This window comes from Phaseolus vulgaris, chromosome 5 (genome assembly GCF_000499845.2).
Source record: "Phaseolus vulgaris cultivar G19833 chromosome 5, P. vulgaris v2.0, whole genome shotgun sequence".
NCBI classification, from domain to species: Eukaryota; Viridiplantae; Streptophyta; class Magnoliopsida; order Fabales; family Fabaceae; genus Phaseolus; species Phaseolus vulgaris.
Genome location: NC_023755.2, coordinates 37,984,328 through 38,002,224, shown reverse-complemented (window position 1 = coordinate 38,002,224; position 17,897 = coordinate 37,984,328). Strand labels below are relative to the sequence as shown.

The 17,897-nt window shown below is 32.1% G+C and overlaps 2 protein-coding genes across 8 annotated transcripts; one reads left to right on the top strand and one right to left on the bottom strand.

Annotated features, from left to right (window-relative positions):
• Nucleotides 1-3,802: 3,802 nt before the first annotated feature.
• On the top strand, nt 3,803-6,204 carry LOC137835761 (dof zinc finger protein DOF2.1-like). Its single transcript, XM_068644414.1, has 2 exons — nt 3,803-4,725; nt 5,119-6,204. Exons 1-2 carry the CDS (start codon nt 4,699-4,701, stop codon nt 5,953-5,955), a joined length of 864 nt encoding a protein of 287 aa, XP_068500515.1. The 5' UTR covers nt 3,803-4,698; the 3' UTR covers nt 5,956-6,204.
• Nucleotides 6,205-10,149: 3,945 nt separating this feature from the next.
• On the bottom strand, nt 10,150-16,329 carry LOC137835760 (interactor of constitutive active ROPs 3-like). 7 transcript variants are annotated; one of them, XM_068644408.1, is made up of 6 exons: nt 16,008-16,329; nt 15,772-15,854; nt 15,485-15,559; nt 14,131-14,223; nt 12,598-12,766; nt 10,150-11,992 (listed from the first exon to the last, which is right to left on the bottom strand). In XM_068644408.1, the coding sequence occupies exons 4-6, from the start codon at nt 14,151-14,153 to the stop codon at nt 10,343-10,345; spliced, it is 1,842 nt and encodes a 613-aa protein (XP_068500509.1). In that variant the 5' UTR covers nt 14,154-14,223; nt 15,485-15,559; nt 15,772-15,854; nt 16,008-16,329; the 3' UTR covers nt 10,150-10,342. The 7 variants fall into 7 exon arrangements, with proteins under 7 accessions (XP_068500509.1, XP_068500507.1, XP_068500508.1 ...); XM_068644406.1 differs by lacking the exon at nt 15,485-15,559 and having other exon boundaries at nt 14,131-14,237; XM_068644407.1 differs by lacking the exon at nt 15,485-15,559.
• Nucleotides 16,330-17,897: the final 1,568 nt, after the last annotated feature.

The following is a 17,897-nucleotide window of genomic DNA, read 5'->3' as shown; positions in this document are numbered from 1 at the left end:
CTTTAATTATTGAATCCTTGTCCATTATCGTTTTCTCAATGATGTGTGCATGGTAAAAAAAATTCACCCCACCAGATTAAAATCTTATACTTTAACTTTTGAACAATAAACAGCTTCATTTCCACGCTCCAAACTGTATCAGTTTCCATATAATTTCTCACAGTTTATTTTATTTTACCTGAGTAAAAGTTACTATAGTGAAAAGTTTTCTTTCAAAGAATTTAATCTGATGCGAATTAATTCCAACACGAGAAAGTAGAAAGTGCATATATATCGAGTTCTTGGAAGTGTGGAAATGGCAATATAAAGGATATTTATTTACAGTGTGTACTGGTGTGGCATGAGAGATGTTGGGCACAATTTTCATCACTAACTTTTGCTTTCTGCATTTGTGTTTCCTGGACTCAAATAAATTTGACTGGTCAACCAACATATCTGACCCACCATTTTTTATGTTGCATCAATCTTTGCTTATCTTCAACATTATCCTCCTCCATGCACAATACAAACAAATATCAGCCTATTAAAACAAGCAACAAAGCTACAACACTAAATTTTCACAGTATCCAATGGATATTTTTTCCATGAGTGCCACGTCCAAAAGCATTTGCTAAATTATTCCAATCATATTCAAATGATAATAAAAACATTACATCATAGTAACATCCCTTTTTTCTTTTAAGTAAATTGTGAATTTAGCCTTTAAAAAAAAATATTAGTTATTAATCTTTAATTTCAACTAGGCTTTTTTTTTTTTTTTTACAAGAATGGCATAATTTTGACACCAGAAATACGTGATTATTGTAGAAAAAATTACTGGGCTTCTACCAATACGGATTTAGGCACTTTTTTTTTCATTTTACTGTATAATCATGCAACAACCATGACAAATCAATTTCTTTATTGGTTTTTTTTAATGTCTTGTTTTTTTTAGTGTTGGTTCTTATATAAGGGTTGAGACACTCATTAAAAAAAAATCATGAAATAGAAATCAATTTTAGAGACAAAAAATAATTAGTTACTATAATACTAAAGTATAAATTATTTTAGAGACTAAAATTTTTTTTAGTTTCTATTATTGTTAAATGATTTTTAAATTGATATCTAATTAGCAACCAAGATTTTTGCTACCAAATTTAGAATCTAAATAATTGGATACCAATTTAGAAACCATTTAACAATAATAGAAATTAATTTAGAAACCAATTTTTTTTAGTCTCTAAAATGATTTCTAATTTAATTACTATAACAACTAATTATTTTTTATTTTTAAAATTAGTTTCTATTTTATGTTTTCTCGTAATGACCCTAAATTTTTATTTTATTTTATTTTTTACTGATAAAAAAGAATTGTAGAAAAAATGAGACACTCCTCATCATTAAGCACCACTTCAATTTTTTCAACATAATTCGTTCTCCACATATTGATGTCATCACTACTAAAAAAGTATTAAATATAAATTAATTTTAAAAATAAAATAATTAATTATTATATTGTTTAAATTAGATATTATTTTATAAATTAAAAAAATTACTTATATCTAAATTAATTTATATTCCATTAGTTTTTTTAATATCTAAAATAATATTTAATTTTGATCAATATAATAATAATAATTTTTTATTTTTAAAATTAATAATTTTCTTGTAAGATGAAGGAAGACTTCTCTTGTTCATAAAGTAAAGTCGTTACCTTAGGAGATAATTTCTCTTATGAAGTCACACTCTACTTACTTGACGTTTATTTTTGTAATTTTTCTTGTAATTGTCCATTTTAATGTCTTTCTGATGTTAAATTACATAATTATTGTCAGACTTCATTTTAAATAAAATCTAATAATTATTGTCTAAAGAAAAATATAAAATTAGAAATTAATAAAATTCATTAGAAAAATACTTAAAAAATTAAGTTCTACCTTATTTGGTTTTTATGTCATCTATTCTAAGATTTCTGTCCCGAAAATATCTGGGAAGGCATATATAACTCAATTTAAGAACAGTAAAAAATTAAAATATATTGCCTATTGAAAATTAATATAGGTTCATTTTTTTTCTGCTTCCGAGAGTAAAACCTAAAATCTCCTTGATGTTATTTTAGTTAATTAAATTCTGAGCCTCTGTCACATGCCATGCATATTTATTCCACATTTTATATAGTTAATCCATTTTTGGGGATTTGGATATAATAGCCATAATTTATTCTGTCAGTGAATATGCAGTTTGGGTGGATAGCATGTTCATATCTTCTTTGTAACCAGGACAAAAAAGTGTCCGTTATATGAATTATTTAAATTAATGAGGCTTAAAGAATTGTCAAATTAATGAACAGATGTTAACTTTCCTCTTGATTTTGATATAAAAAAAAACGAGTCCAAGATATGTATGGATTTCCTGTGGAAAAAGGAGAGAGTGCTTTTTCTACCAGCTAAGCGACAAATTAAGCATCATGCATCTGATGAAAGATTTAATTATTTGCAGATCAATAAAAAATTAACAAGATAATGAAACTAATCATTTCATCATGCAACCCAAAATAACAAGAATCACAACACATTCCATAGCTTCCCAAAATCATGAATCTGTTGTTTCACAAATTTATATAAAAGAGGGGACTCTGAAGTAGTTTTGAAGTATGCTCCAGTGAGTGTAATCTTTTCTGCCTATAAATTTTCAGTGGGTTGAAATTATCATTCTCTGATTACTTAGTACCTTTTAAGGAATGAATGTGGCAACAGCTATTTTCTATGGCTCAAACTTAACTTGCAAGTTGCCATTATAATCACGTAAAGTGTTTCTTCTTGCCATCATATATGAATATTCAATAGTGGATATGGATATTGTTTCAACCTAAGTAGATAGTTAGATTAAAATATTATATTTAAGATATTATTGGTTTTGAAACTTAAAATTTTGTATTTAAAACACGTCTCACTAATTATAGAGAAAAGATGTCATTAATCTTATTCTTAAACAATATGAAATTATTGAATGTATCGATCTAACAAATTTTGAGTTAAAGTTAAAAAAAAACAAATTTTTTCTAGTTGAGGTTTAAGAGAAGTAAGATTTATCTTTGAAATCTCTTTTTATTCTCCGATAATATTGTTTTCTTCAATCAATTGATGTATTGTCTATTTTAAAATTTAAATTTAAGATCCGATAGTTTTACAGATCCGAGTGTAGAAGACAGTATGGAACAGAAATAAAATTATTATGAAGTGGACTTTAAGCCTAACTCAATCCCATAAAACCAGCTTTAATCTCTAGTCGATGTGGGATTTCTAACACACCCCTCACGTCGAGAGTGACAGCTCGTGCGTGGGATAACAACATATGATGGGTGGTCCGATAACGGTCCGATAGCGGATGACCCGATAAGCCCAATAAATACTCGCTAGGATATTCGAAATAGCTCTGATAACATATTATGAAGTATACTTTAAATCCAACTCAACCTCATAAAACCAGCTCTAATCTTTAGTCGATGTGGATAAAAATAAAATAAAAAACTGAGCATCTTTATAAAAAGAAAAACATTGGTTTGGGTGTGAACTGACTGCAATGGAAATTATGTCTCTTGAGTGGCAATGGAAACAAGTGAGTTCCATTGAATAAGTGTGGGAGTTAAGACACGTCAGTTATAATTCATGATGATCAGATTCAGGATACAGAAGGGACCACTAACGCCCAAATTGAAGGACAAAAAGACCCAACAAACCCAGAAAAGCAAAGTTGATTGATGAATTGAGAGAGAGTGCTGATGATGAGTATAGGTATTATGAGTACACAACGTGTTCCATGTAACAAATCAAAACGATAAAAGAAGCAGAAGGGGGTGATCAAAATATTAGCTTGGTGTGTGAACAAGTGAATGATTGAGTATCATGAATACACACAAAAAAATGAAAGATTATGAAGACGACGAGTGTGAAGATCCTCTTTCACAGTCATCACTGTCTCCAACCATCATTACCAGTCCACATCAATCAGACATTCAACAAACAACGTCAAGAATAATTATTGTCTAATTGCTTCTTGTGTGGCTCCCACCTCCTCACACCCTGCAAAAACATCTATATTCTCGCCCCTTTCTTAGACCAAATCTCTGTTTTTCTTCGTGTCTGATTATGATACTTTTTTTTATTCACCAGATGTTTAGTGCAAGAGGTTTAGGATTTGGGGGCTGAGAAAATCGCCTCTGCATGCAAAAATTATTGAATGATTTGGACCACTACATACTCATGTTAATTTGTATATTGCTGGTGGTGGATGCATGGTGGGGCCCCTTAAAGGTTGGGTCCACTGACCCACTATAGGGACAAGACAAAGACTGAGGTTAGCAATGGTATGAAACCGTTGCACAACAGATTTGGGTACAATTACCTTCTCTCTGCGTGCAAGCTAACCTCATTCATCCACCACATTGTTCGGCAAAAACAATCATTATTCTCTTCCTCTCTCTCTATATTGGGATTGTTTGCTTTATATATAGAGACAAGTCCTTCGGTTTCTATTACCATCCCTCACTTTGCATGACAACTTCTCCTCAATTGTCTTTCTTTATTTGCTCTCTCACTCTTTTCCTTCTTCTTTTCTTCTGTACTCCTTAGACAAGCAGATAGAAACTGCCCATATACAAAAAATCACTCCTTTTCAGGTTCCAACCAAGGAGTGCTTTCTGTGATCCCCATTGTGTAGATGGATCCTTCTAGTGGACAACCCCAGGTAGGAATTAGGCTGCATCATGCAAACACATGTATATGGCTTGATTAAAATTTTCAAATTTTATTTATTCTCCTTCTTTTGGTTGATGTTGGTTTTTAGTTCTTCTTCTATAAGAGCAGTTTAGAAGTATGAGCAAGGAAATTCATCCTAAACAATGAGCAATTGATTTTCATACTTACCCTTTTTTCAATTATATCCACAGTACCAGACTTTTATATCAGACTTTTTTATGTGTATCTGAGTGAAGATTTATTATTTTTATCTTTTATGTTCTTATGTACTGAATGTGAGTACTCAATTGAACACCCCTTTACTGATTATATATGTCTATGTGATGCAGCAACTATTTCATGATAGATCCATACTTATAGCAGTTTATATATTATGTTGCAGGAAATATCTAGCCAGTCAGGGGAGAAGAAACCAAGGCCTAATCCAGAACAAGCTCTGAAATGCCCAAGATGCGACTCCACCAGCACAAAATTTTGCTACTACAACAATTATAGTCTTTCTCAGCCAAGATATTTCTGTAAGTCTTGTAGGAGATATTGGACCAAAGGAGGAACACTCAGGAATGTTCCAGTGGGAGGAGGATGCCGAAAGAAGAGATCACCATCATCATCATTAAAGAGGGATCATGATCAGACCTTCACACCCAATCTTAATCCACTCACTACATTTCCTCAGTTGTCTTATGGCTCCAATGACTTTGCTCTGGCATTAGCTAGGCTTCAAAAACAATCAAGTGGGCAATTGGGTTACAATGACCATGAAATTTCTGCTTTGAGGAACCCCACAGGCTCCTTTTGTGACATTCTTAGCAATTCAGGCATGAATCCCTCCTCAGCAAATCCTTCATTTTTGGATGCAATTCGAACTGGGTTCCTTGAAACACAAAATCATCTTCAGAATTTGTATTACATGTATGGAAATGGGGACATGGGGGAGGTGGATAATGGCAATTCTGGTGGAGTTGGGGTCAGTGGAGAGATGATGCTCCCTTATAATCAAGTGATGAGCAATGCAGCCACTCAATCAATGAGTGAGTTGATGAGGCAAGAACAGTGTGGTGGCAGTGAACAAAGTGAAAGGAAGTTCTTGGGGGGTTCGCCATGGCAGCTTAATGCAGACTCAACAAACATTGGTGAAATTGATTCAGGAAGAGCAATTGCAAGTTGGAACAGTTTCACATCTTCTTGGCATGGACTTCTCCATAGCCCCCTAATGTAGTAGACCCCCAACTGCAACAAAAATCACAAGGCACTTTCTTCACCAAAATATCAGTCTTAATTGAACTGTCAATGCCCTTGATTACTGTGTTAACAGGATTTGATTCACTTGGATCCTTTCTTTTCTTGTGTTCTTTTCCTCCTTTTGTTTAGTTCCCCAAAACTGTCAAATTTTCTGTACTATTATTATCTTCTTCTTGATGAAAAGACTAATGAAATTTCATATTTGTTTGCCAAGCAAGGCAATGAAGTGGCGGGAAAATATATAGAGCATCTTTTGCTAATTTGACAGACAGATGAAAGAGATGTGTCATATAGCTTATTCCCCAGCCTCTGAAGTCTGAACAGTTAACTGTTCAATACTTTCGGTGCTCTACTTTTGAATTAGTGGTGGGTTTTTAAGCTACTATTATTCAACATGAAATGCAATGTTCTCTACATTTAACATTATTTTAATATTTTTTTAAAATTTCAACAATTTTTTAAATTATCCTATTTTATAAAGAAATAAAAAATTGAAGGGTTAGAATAAATATGCAGTCTCATATATTCTAAGTCTAACTATTAAAAAAAAGTGTGAGGAGTTAGTTTGAAATAGAAATGTGGTGACGTATTCGGAAAGAAACCTGTGTGTATATGAATGCTTTTGGCAGACAAAATCCAACGTAGGATTTGGGCGTGAAAACACAGCCAGACATCAGTTTTATGAGTGTCAGAACGTGAGTCAGTAATGATCTAACAAGTACTACAATACAAGACCTTCTGTTCTGTTCTATTTGTTTCAAGAGCTTTAAAAACATAAAAATATGAAATACAAATACCATGTTTTCCTTTTAAAAAAACGAGTGTCAAAGGACACAAAAACAACCAAACTACCTAAAAACAATAATAAGCACTTCGAATGTTTATTTAATATACTGGTAATTCATAAATTTTATGACTGACATTGTGGTAAATTTTTTACGATTACTAATTTATGTAAACATTTTTTAATATCTATTATTTATTTTCAGGAATTCGTTTTGTTTCCTCCAGAGTTTGAGTCAACCTTTCTGTTGCATATTTAATGGTATTTCAAAAGATAGGAGACGTGTTATTTAGGTTTAACTTGATTCAAGTGTTCATGCATAATAATGTTGGTTATAAAGCTTTTAAAGGTGTGAACTCTAAATTGGGCTTCGGTCCCTTTATATAAAGGTACATATTTGAAGTTGCAATAATTTCAATTTTACCTTTTTCGAAATTAATATTTTGGAATGTTTACAATATAACAGACTATTATGGAAAATATACTGTGGAATATGTTTTTTTATATTTTGGTTTCTATATTTCACAATACATTTTTTTAATATATAATTTGTATTTTTTTTTTTAATTTTTTAATAAATTATTTAATATAAAATTTATCTTTTTAATAGTAACAATATACCCATCAAGCAAGCACATAAGACGTTTGTCATAAATAATAAGAATATCTCATATATTAATGTTTGAAAGTTTTTGTAAAAGAAATTTTTTAGTTTAAAAATGTAAAACCTAACTACATATATTAAAATTATCTAAGAACTATGTCTTTATCGTCTTTCGTGTATAACATATTGACGTCTAATGTAAACAATTTTCTCATGTGTGATGTCACGGGATAACTACAATGCACTCTCAATTTCGTTCCATGCTGGAGTACATTCTAACACATGTCCACATTTAATCATGCGTTGTAGGATGTCGGCGATCCTCTTGAATATACCATACATTCATTAAAATGACATTATATACTTAAAATATGAAAACAAATAATCATGGTAAAATAACAATAGATATGGTTCTGGTTCGAGTGTTTTTGTGTGTAATCGTGTAATGTATAATGAATTTGAAGATATCAGTGAACTAGTCACAAATGAAAATTAAAAAATTTGATCCCTTTTTTCATTAGTCCCCCCTTTACTTATTGGTCCAGATTTCCTAGATAAAACAGAACTACCCCAAAAACGATTTCTCATATTTTCAAGTAAATTTAATTAGTTTTTGGAAATTTCGCTGAGGATGTAAGACGGTTACAACGAGTCATGAAAATGCAGGCATTAGGATCAATCACCTTATGTCCGAGCTAATGTTATCGAGGGACGTCTTACCCATTCTTGGGTGTCTCCCAAAGTTACCTATCAAGCATCACATACCATTATGGACCTCTCCTTAAAGTCGACTCAGGCCAGGACGACATAAATACAAAACAAGATAAATTACTCACCGAAAGCATGCTCATCTTCCAAACTATGCAGTCGACGATGTGGCATTTCTGACAGTTGATCTTCATTTGCCTTAGGAAGTATGTACGAGTGTGACACTAGTCTGAACCAGTGCATGTATCTGATTACACATACTAATGAATGTGAAACTAGTGCCACAATAGTAATAAGGTGGTATGTAAAGTGCAATCATCAATAACAGCCATTGCACCTCCTTAAAATGGTGGGGAAGGTTGAGAACTATCTACTCGTACCCAGATTGTTATAGAACACACTCTTATGTGAGCATGTCTCGAGTGGGATGTATCGTTTCAAACATGGATATCGTTTCAAACGACCTATTAGGACGATGACCATCCTAAAGAGTTCAAATAACTCCAACATGGATAACGCTATATAATTGGACATGCATGACATTAATTGGGCATATATAGCGTCCTATCATATAATATGAGATTCATATCCCTCCTTTCCAGCGGCAGTTTGTTCTCGATCTTTTCTACGATCTAGCTTCAACTTGAGATGCACCACCTCTGATCCTAGGAATATCTTTTCCAATGTTAAATGATTCCGTTAGTAGTAAAAAAATTAAAAATAAATATATTTTGGAATGCATAATCCGAAATGCATTAACAAATTTTTTATTGTGTATTTTGGTATGTATTTCTGAAATACATTTTAGAATGCACAATCTAAAATGTATAAAAACCTTTAAATATGTTATGGATTGTACAATCTAAAAACGTCTCAAATCAACCATTTCATAGTAAACCAACAACAACAATAACAAAGAAAAATACAAAAAAAAATAACCTTTTCAAGTGTTTTTTAAATCTAAATTGTGGGTAATTTTGACATTTCACGACCTATATGGGGTACATGTTTAAAAACATGGGGTCCAAAATGCAACAATCTTACAAAAATTTCAACAAAGATATTTTACTCTTTATTCTTCTGGCAAATTCTCCCTGCACCATATCAATTATAACATACTCCCAATCTGCTATAGGAAATAACAAAAATACCCTTAAAAGATAACGAAAATAACCTTAAATAAAAAGAAGTTGTGGATAAAAATTACTTCCGAAACTCTTTTTTCAAAAATATTCCAGACATGAATTCACATAATACATTTTTGAATTTTGAAAATTCTTATCCATAATGCATTTTCAATTTTGTATTCTGAATTTTTTGTCCAAATTTATTTTTTTAGTTTTGAATTATATTTATTATTCTGGATTTCAAATCCAAAATAAAGGTAATTTTGGAAATTTCAAAAGATGATAGAGTGGAGGTTAAAAGTAATATGGTGCAGGAAGAAATTGCCTATTCTTCTTCCCTTTCTTTCTGGGCCTAGGAAGAGACGGGCCAGTGATGGTTGGCAAACTGTATCCATAGCTAGGGAGTTACGTTATGCACCCCATAATATATGAAAATCTATTTTTATCCTTTTAAAATTATATTTCGGAATATAAAATTTGGAATACAAAATATTTATTCCAGAATTTAAAATCCATAATACACCAGATGTATTCTGGATTTTTGGATTTTAAAAATGTTTTGATATTTTATTTGAATTAATTTTGAATGTAATTTATTTATTTTAAAGAGTCATTTTTGTATTTTAATGTAGTCGGTGATGCAATGGCTAATACAGTTCCGGCAAGGCTCTCCCACTCACGAACAGAGGAAAAACATTTTTGTGAATTTTAATATGCATTTTCTAATTCCAATATACAACATGAAAATATATATATATATATATATATATATATATATTATTGTCTTGAGAGTACAAATATTTTTGAACTTTCCAAACTAAAATCCACGCATGCAGTGTGGTTATGCCAGAATTTCCAACACATAGAGAAGAAACAAAGATTGCGACGGATGATCAAATCAATGTTTCTTGATACTACCTAGTCCCAAAGAAAATATAATTTCATGGATTTTGTAGATAGTGAAATGATGGATCATATAAAAGGGCTTAACTAAATGACTACAAGGCAGCAGTAGTAGACCATGTTCACAAAACAAGGAGAAGGGTTGTGGTCTGACAAAATTGCATAACATAAACATTGCAGTAACATAAGATTACATTGCACTACAACATATTAGAAACTGGTCTAAACCAAACAGTGACTATTTTTGAGGTTTCCTCCACAAGATCCCAATCTTCTTCAGCATGTTGCCATTTTTCTTGGTCTGAAAATCATCATCAAGTTCTTCACAGAAAGGTGAGTACTTATTCATTATAGAGTTATAGTTGTTGTCCAAAGACATTGATCTCTCAGTCAGCTTCCCATTGTTCCCTGCTGAGAGCATAGCAGCAGCTGCCTCTGCAGCCTTCCTCCATTGATCAGACTGTACCTTCAATCTTCTCAGTTCAGATTCTACAATTGAATTTGCTGCCTGAGATGCTTCCAGCTGCTCAGCTACCCTCTCCGTCTTTCGGTTGCTCCTTTCTGCATCTTCCATCACAATAGCAAGTTTCATAACAGCCTCACGTTCGGCAGCCTTAGCTGCCACAAGTTCTGCAGCAACTTCCTCCCCCACTTTACCACCGTGTGCAAACCTCTTACTGATCTCCAACTTCAGCATTTCATTCTCTTCAGATATGTTTTGCAATGTTGTTTCCTTGTCCATTAGATCACCCTTTAACTCAGCCACACATTCATCTAGTTTCCGAAGCTCCTTTTTAAGTTCAAGTTCTCTTTGGGATGAAATGCTCTTTCGAAGCTGCAAATTCAACTTCTCATTCTCCTCCACAATGCCCTGCAACTCAGTTTCCTTATCCAATAGGTTAGCCTTCAAATGTTCAATATCAGCGTTCTTTCTTTTCAATTCTACCTCTAGCTCGGATTCCCTCTGGCTTGATTCTGATTTTATGTGCTCAATCAGCTCATAGGCTTTTCTGAGCTTCACTGAACACTCATGTTCTTCCTGGTACTTAGTCTCGGCAGTCTCTATGGCAGACCTCAGAGAATAAATTTCTGCTTCAGTGCGATTAGGATCCTCACCCTTGTGTAATATCTCAGCTTTCAGCTCCATGATCCTATCATCTGCAACATTTATAGAATGGTTGCATTTGTTACGAATGAGGCCAAACTCAAGTTTACTGACTAGTGTCTCAAGTGAGTCCACCCGTGTTCTAGATTGGTCTAATTCCGAAGCAGCAGAGTTGTATCCATGTAAAGCTTTTGCAGCATCAGATCTCAAAAACTCAACAGTTCTTTTTGCAGCTTCAAGTTGTCGCAAAGTCTCATTGACCAAAGCTTGTGCCTGACCTGACTCTTTAGAATCCCTGAGTTGATTTTTCATGTTCTCCACAAGTGTAAGAGATTCTGCCAAGTTATCCTTCAAGTTTAGCAATTCCACGTCCGATGATTCTGCAATTTGGGTGGGTGCATTCTCACAATTAGCTACCAATTCAAGTTGAACCTTGAGCTGCTGAATTTCATCGATAGCAGAGGTCAGTGCAGCAGTGTTGTCTGAGAGCTTCCGTTGGGCAGCTTTGAGTTCGGATTGCCACGCCTTATCATGCTCTTCTATAGTTTTCTGAAGCTCAACAACACGAGCTTGTTCAGAAGCAGAGAACTTCAGAAACTGCTGTTGAGAATCTTCAAGTTTCACAGATACGGAAAATAGTTGTTTCTTGGACTCTTCAGCATCTTCCTGAGCTTGCTTCTTGGATGAGTCAGACAAACTGAGCTGGTTCCTCACAACCTTCAAATCCTCTTTGAGTTGAAAAATCTGAGATTCTAATTCAGATATTCTGCTAGGACGCTTCCTCTAAAACATCATAAGATTATAACTCTGAGACAAATTTCTAGCTGTTGCATATTTGTTACAAGAAATTACATAAAACAACAAGGATTACAAAAAACCACGCACAACAAAATAAGAAAACAATAGAGACCCAGAAGCAGTTTAATCTTTCACAAAGCTTGAGTATACAATGACATCAAATATGGTATATAGAACTAATGATAAGTTATTACATGGCAGTGAAGTAGCTTATTTTACCAACTCTCTTAATTTATTTGAATGCACCAGATGCTCGATAACAGAATCCTTCAAAAAGGTGACTTTAATATCTATCTAACAGATAACGTGTATTTGTACAGGAATTAAGTGCCCACACTATTAGACGCCCCCATTATTATGTTCTCATTAGCTCTATCAGTATATTGTCCAAGAATATCACTAAAAATAAGAGGTAAAATCAAAGCCAACTCTGATCACAAAACAAAAGCGCTTTTAGTAAGCATAAAACTTTAAAGATAAAGAAGGAAAGTAAAAACATATTTCCGTGCTTGTTACCTTCTCACAAAAGCACTTTCTACTCAAAAAAATTACATTGCTTTTGTTACAGAAATAAAAGAAGTGTCACATACCTCTGGAGCTGGACTTCTGGGTGATCTGCGTTCGGTGACTTTGGGACTTCTATTATCCTTTGAAATCCTGTGAGCTTGGTTTAATGAAGATGCAGTGTCTAGTGTAGCAGGCCTGAGTTGGCGTCCACCACGAGGGGATACTTTCTGAGGCACTTCAGAGGAGCTACTTCTGAAAACATAAAATCTAAGCGTAATGAATTATGATGATCATGGAAGCAAAAGAAGTTGCATTGGTATGTGGAAAGGCACATCTCAGAACTCTAGCAATAAAGACCAGCAATAAACGCTTTGCTATATAAAGCAAAACCAATTTCTTCAAATCACACGGAAATCTGAACTTGCTACTTGCTAACACGTTAGAGAGATTCCTCTATGTGGTTTGAACATAGAGTAGAGTGGATTCTCCTAAATCCAAACCATAAGACAGATTTAAACAGACAAGTTCCTGAGTTAAGCCCGAAATTGCGTTTACTTTTGCTGTAATGAGTAATTGAGTAATAAATACGTGAGTAAACCTCCTTAAAGTTACAACCAAGTCTTGTCAGAAGTAACGTAAGTGTCATTAACCATATAATTAATTAATTCACCTTCAAAATTAATACTTTCTCCAAGCATTAAAATCCGTATTATGGTTATTGATTTACATGGTAATCACTATTCAGTTTTGAACTTTAAAATTCCTGCCGAAAATGTTATCCTTAATGTATATATATTGTCAAACATATGTCATCGTACAATGAATGATCATTTGCGACGGAACAGTCTGATGCTTTTTTCTCCACCCAAAAAAATATGATAAAGTTGTTACATAACGTGACATTGTAGCCATTTGAAAAAGACAGTGTTGCAGAGAAATCAATTCCATTTAGAAAAATCAAAAACTTTTGCTCACAATATCAGTGATTATATAATTGTAACTGGGAATAAAAGCTCCGGGTCCAATCTTCCATTCCGCAGTTAGCGCCGCTTATATAAAACTCACTTGAAGAACAAATCATTAAGTCTTTTGAAAAAAAAAACAACAGAAATTAAACTCTCAGCAACAAAAGACCAACAAATATATTTAACGTCAGAAAGCCCCGGGCGTTATATTAAGGAATAAAATTAACTGAAAAACAAAAAGACAAGCATCAAAATTTAATATTCTTACTACCCAGATTGCAGAATGTTTCAACACCATAGCTAATAGCTCGATATGAAAATGACACGAACTATGTGAGGAAATTTGTAAAAGTGGGCAGAGTTGAAAGTTGAATCCAAGAAGACAAATTGTGAATAGTTGAAAAGCATTTGCTTGCGCTGGTGCTAAGTTAGTAACCATGATGTGTGAACTTTTAGCTATACCCGTCAATTGGAACAGGGTTATATACAGTTTATGCATTAAAGCTTTACATCCATGAGCACATTATGTTCCAAATATAGTTGTTGACATTTGAATTTGAAAAGTATGAGAATTGAGAAATGGCATATCATAATCATAGCATTTAAACATCCCAATATAATTTTGAACAAGGAATGGCAATTGAACCTTACCTTGTCTTTGGGGTCTGCTGCATGGTTTAACTGCCTTGTGTTCCAGGAAAGTAAAAGGGGTTAATAATTAGGACCTTGCTACTTGAATGCTCCCTGACCCACAAGGACTATAACAGTTCAGAAAAATATCATTAACTGATGAGACAAGTGGGAATCCAATGTGAAGGTCAATGAAGTTGGGGGAAAATAAATAGGTTCATGCAGGATGAATGCACTCCTAATCATCATCACATATCAAGCCATAAATGCACAACAATTGCTTCCACCAAATTTCACTTTCTTTCATTTCTAAAAGTTACTCCTTTATTATTCCCTTTTAGACTACCTGAAGAAGTTTATCTAAACTTGAAGACATCACTTAAAAAAATACTATCAGGGCAGAGATTTACAAGCTTTTTGGTACTTGATATATTTGTATGAATGAACTCAGTCCTTAAAACACTGCTACTAGTATATTTGGGTGAAATGTGTGGAATTCAGTTTGCATTGTTGGAAAAGGATATTGATTCAAACATGTTATACACCAATTTAGTCACATGAAAACAATTCCCCAACCTAGTGTTACCTGTGTAAATTGACATTGTGATCATGCTCTAAAAGACAAAGTGTCTCTTTATTAGCTGATGATATGAATGACTAGATCTTCGGGTAAAAAAATCCCAGAAAATATTTAAGAGGCACGTTCTACTGACAGGACCCAGTTACAGACGCGGCCAAATCTTCATCTTGTAAACCACTTAGATACCTATTTTACCCATATATATGAGTCAAATCCCATTCATGTACAATGGGCTTTTTTGTAATTGCAATGAAAAAAATATTCTTAACCTTCATTTAGCCTTGAAAGAAGGGCATTCACAGTGACCATCCAATGACTTACACATTGACATTTTCCCATAATATTTTCAATGAGGAAGGAAATTGACATGAGCACTGTCATAAATAGAAAAAATAGACATGATGATAATATAGTTTTTTACAACAATTTGGTGTGGCCAACTAGCATTGAACAGGGAAACACCAAAGTAGAAAAAAAGGGAAAATCACTTCATGAAAGGACTTTCATTTATTTAGAACAAAAGAAGATAACAAACAAGAAACAATCGGCAACAAAAATAGGCTATGGAAGATTCATCATTTGAAATTAAAGAATGAGAGTGAAAGCAAGCTCTATTTATTAAGCATAATTAAAAAGGAAGAAACAGGCTCGGAATTAACTAACTAACAAAGAAAGAAAACAAACAAGTACATCATGGAATCCAATCCAACTCTTTTAATACTACAATCTTACATTCTAAAATGAAAAGGAACCAGATTTCACTATCTAATTATACTGTTCAAAACACACTTTTACCTCATTAATATTTATACTCAATTCCCCTTTGAAAAAGTATGTGCTAAAACATAAAGCAACAAAACCTTGCAGCTCCTAAACTTCGAAACAGAGAACCGCGTTAATGCCACTTTTAATGCTAGCATAACTTTCAAATTAAATAAACAAATGCAGCACTTTAAAGTGAAAAAAGCAGTCAAAAAAGAAACATCATTGATAAACTTTTTATTTTTCCGGAAATTAAAAAAAAAAAAAAAGATTTCACAATCTTGACAAGAACAAGGAGAAGGAGATGAAGAACTTGAAACCTGTAAGTTATAAGGAGAGTAATGAATCACAGTGATGTGGGAGGAGATCTTGTTTTCGAAAGTGTGTTACAGTGGCAATTAACCTGAACAAGAAGTAATCAGCAAGATAATGTTTATGCACTTATGTTAACATAATTACAATAATAAGCACTCTGACAAATTTCATGCGTTTTCCTGAAAAGAAAGGACAATGCAGAAGAAGAAACGACATAATAGGGTGAGTGATAGATACAAACCCAGCAAGAACCTGCAAACATATTAACTAACCGATGAATGTTTGTTGAGTGAGTGTTGGTATCTGGCACTGGTATGTGTCTGTTGTAAGCAATAAGAAGGAGCAGAGTTGAGGTGAAGTAGAGAAACGGCAATGGGTGCGTTAGAGGGGAGAAAGAACAGTTCTTTGACCATATCAGAACAGAACAGAACATACATGTATATTTGTCCTTTCACAACGTTAATTGCTTTCAAGTGGCACCTTGCGTCCGCTACTACCATTTTATTCAGAAAGAAGATAATTTTATTTTATTCAGTTTCTTGAATATTCTTTTTATTGATGCTAAAGTATTTCTCAGGTGTTATATGATTAATTTCGTTCAAAAATCTTATTAATTGCGTTTTTAATATTATTCTGTCAGTTTTTTTTTTTCATAAGACTTGATTTAGCATTTGAAACCAATCAAGTAACACTTGTACTAAATATATGAATAAGATTCTTTTCACAAGACTCGAACTTGAGATGCTGGTTATAACGAATCAAATAACAAAGATATATGTTGGTATTTGGTTATTGTTGTCCCTCGAACAGTATCAAGTATACAACCCTACTAAGTATATTGTAGTACAGTAAACGATAACATAAAGCATAGTTACATTGTTTTGCTAGTAGTTTAAAAAAAAAATATTTATAAATTCTAATCAATCTTCAAAAGTGGAAAGAGTGGCTACATCTATTATTGATATCAATCCCCATTTATAAATAAAAAGGAAAGACCAAGATCATATATAACTCCACAACTTTCTTCTTCTTCTTCTGATTCTTTTAGGGTGTGTTTGGATTGGACAATGGATGTCTAAGGATTTTAGGGAATGGATGTGTGAGAATTTGAGATATTAGATGTATGAGTATGTTAGAAGAAAATATGAAGAAAGTGAGATTGTTTTGATTGAAATATGTTAGAGTGAATGTGTGAGAAAAGTTTATGAGAGTTTATGAGTGATGAAATGGTTGTGAGTAAATTTTGATTTTTTTTTTTAAAAGTGTAAAATGTAAGTTTACAAATTTATCATTGTCTTTAAAAATATTTGAATAATAAAATATGAAATATTTTTTTGTAAATTTAAATTAATTAAAAATTTGTAAATTATTTTCAATATTTATGAATAGTTGTTTTTTTTTAAAAAACATGAGTTTCTGATCGTTCTTTTTGAACATGAAATTTTTTCATAAAATAATAAATTTTTAAATGATGTGATTAATTTTTTTAACTAATAAAATATTAAATTAAAAATTTATTCTTATATTTTAAAAATTAATTAATTAATATATTTATTATTAATTAAATAATAATAATTAATTAATTTATATATTTATTTAAAATTAAATATTATGTTATATTAATAAAATTTATAAATTAACTTTTAAATTGGTATCTAATTAGTTAATAAGATTTTATTTATATTCTAAAGCTATATTAATTTAAAAATTAATTTAAATTTTTTTAAAAATAAAAATTATTTTAAATACTAATAATTTTTTAGTTTATAAAATAATATATAATTTAATTTTGTGATTAATTATATTTTATTTTTAAAATTAGCTTTTATTTAATAATTTTTTTTATTGTATGGCATAAGAAATCTAAATTTATAATGAATAGATGATGGAGGTGTTGTAATTGAAGATTTAAACTTTGATGAAGGAGATGTGGTGAACAACAAAAGGAACTCGAAATAAAGAAGTGAGATAAATTTAATAGTTTTTCTGAAGTGTGGCTACAATGGCTAAGGCAAGAGAAAATTATGTCTACAGTAAAATATCTAAGATCTCCTGTTGAATTTAAAATTGGTAAATGGTTGTAAGTAATAATAATAAAAAAAGAAAACAATGTTGCCATTGATAATGGATT

Coding starts and splice junctions, on each gene's coding strand:
- LOC137835761 (XM_068644414.1), top strand. CDS start 4,699: ATGGATCCTTCTAGTGGACAACCCCAG. Junction 4,726..5,118: donor CTTCTAGTGGACAACCCCAG/GTAGGAATTAGG, acceptor ATTATGTTGCAG/GAAATATCTAGCCAGTCAGG.
- LOC137835760 (XM_068644408.1), bottom strand. CDS start 14,153: ATGCAGCAGACCCCAAAGACAAG. Junction 12,767..14,130: donor CAGCAGACCCCAAAGACAAG/GTAAGGTTCAAT, acceptor TTATGTTTTCAG/AAGTAGCTCCTCTGAAGTGC. Junction 11,993..12,597: donor CCAGAAGTCCAGCTCCAGAG/GTATGTGACACT, acceptor ATGATGTTTTAG/AGGAAGCGTCCTAGCAGAAT.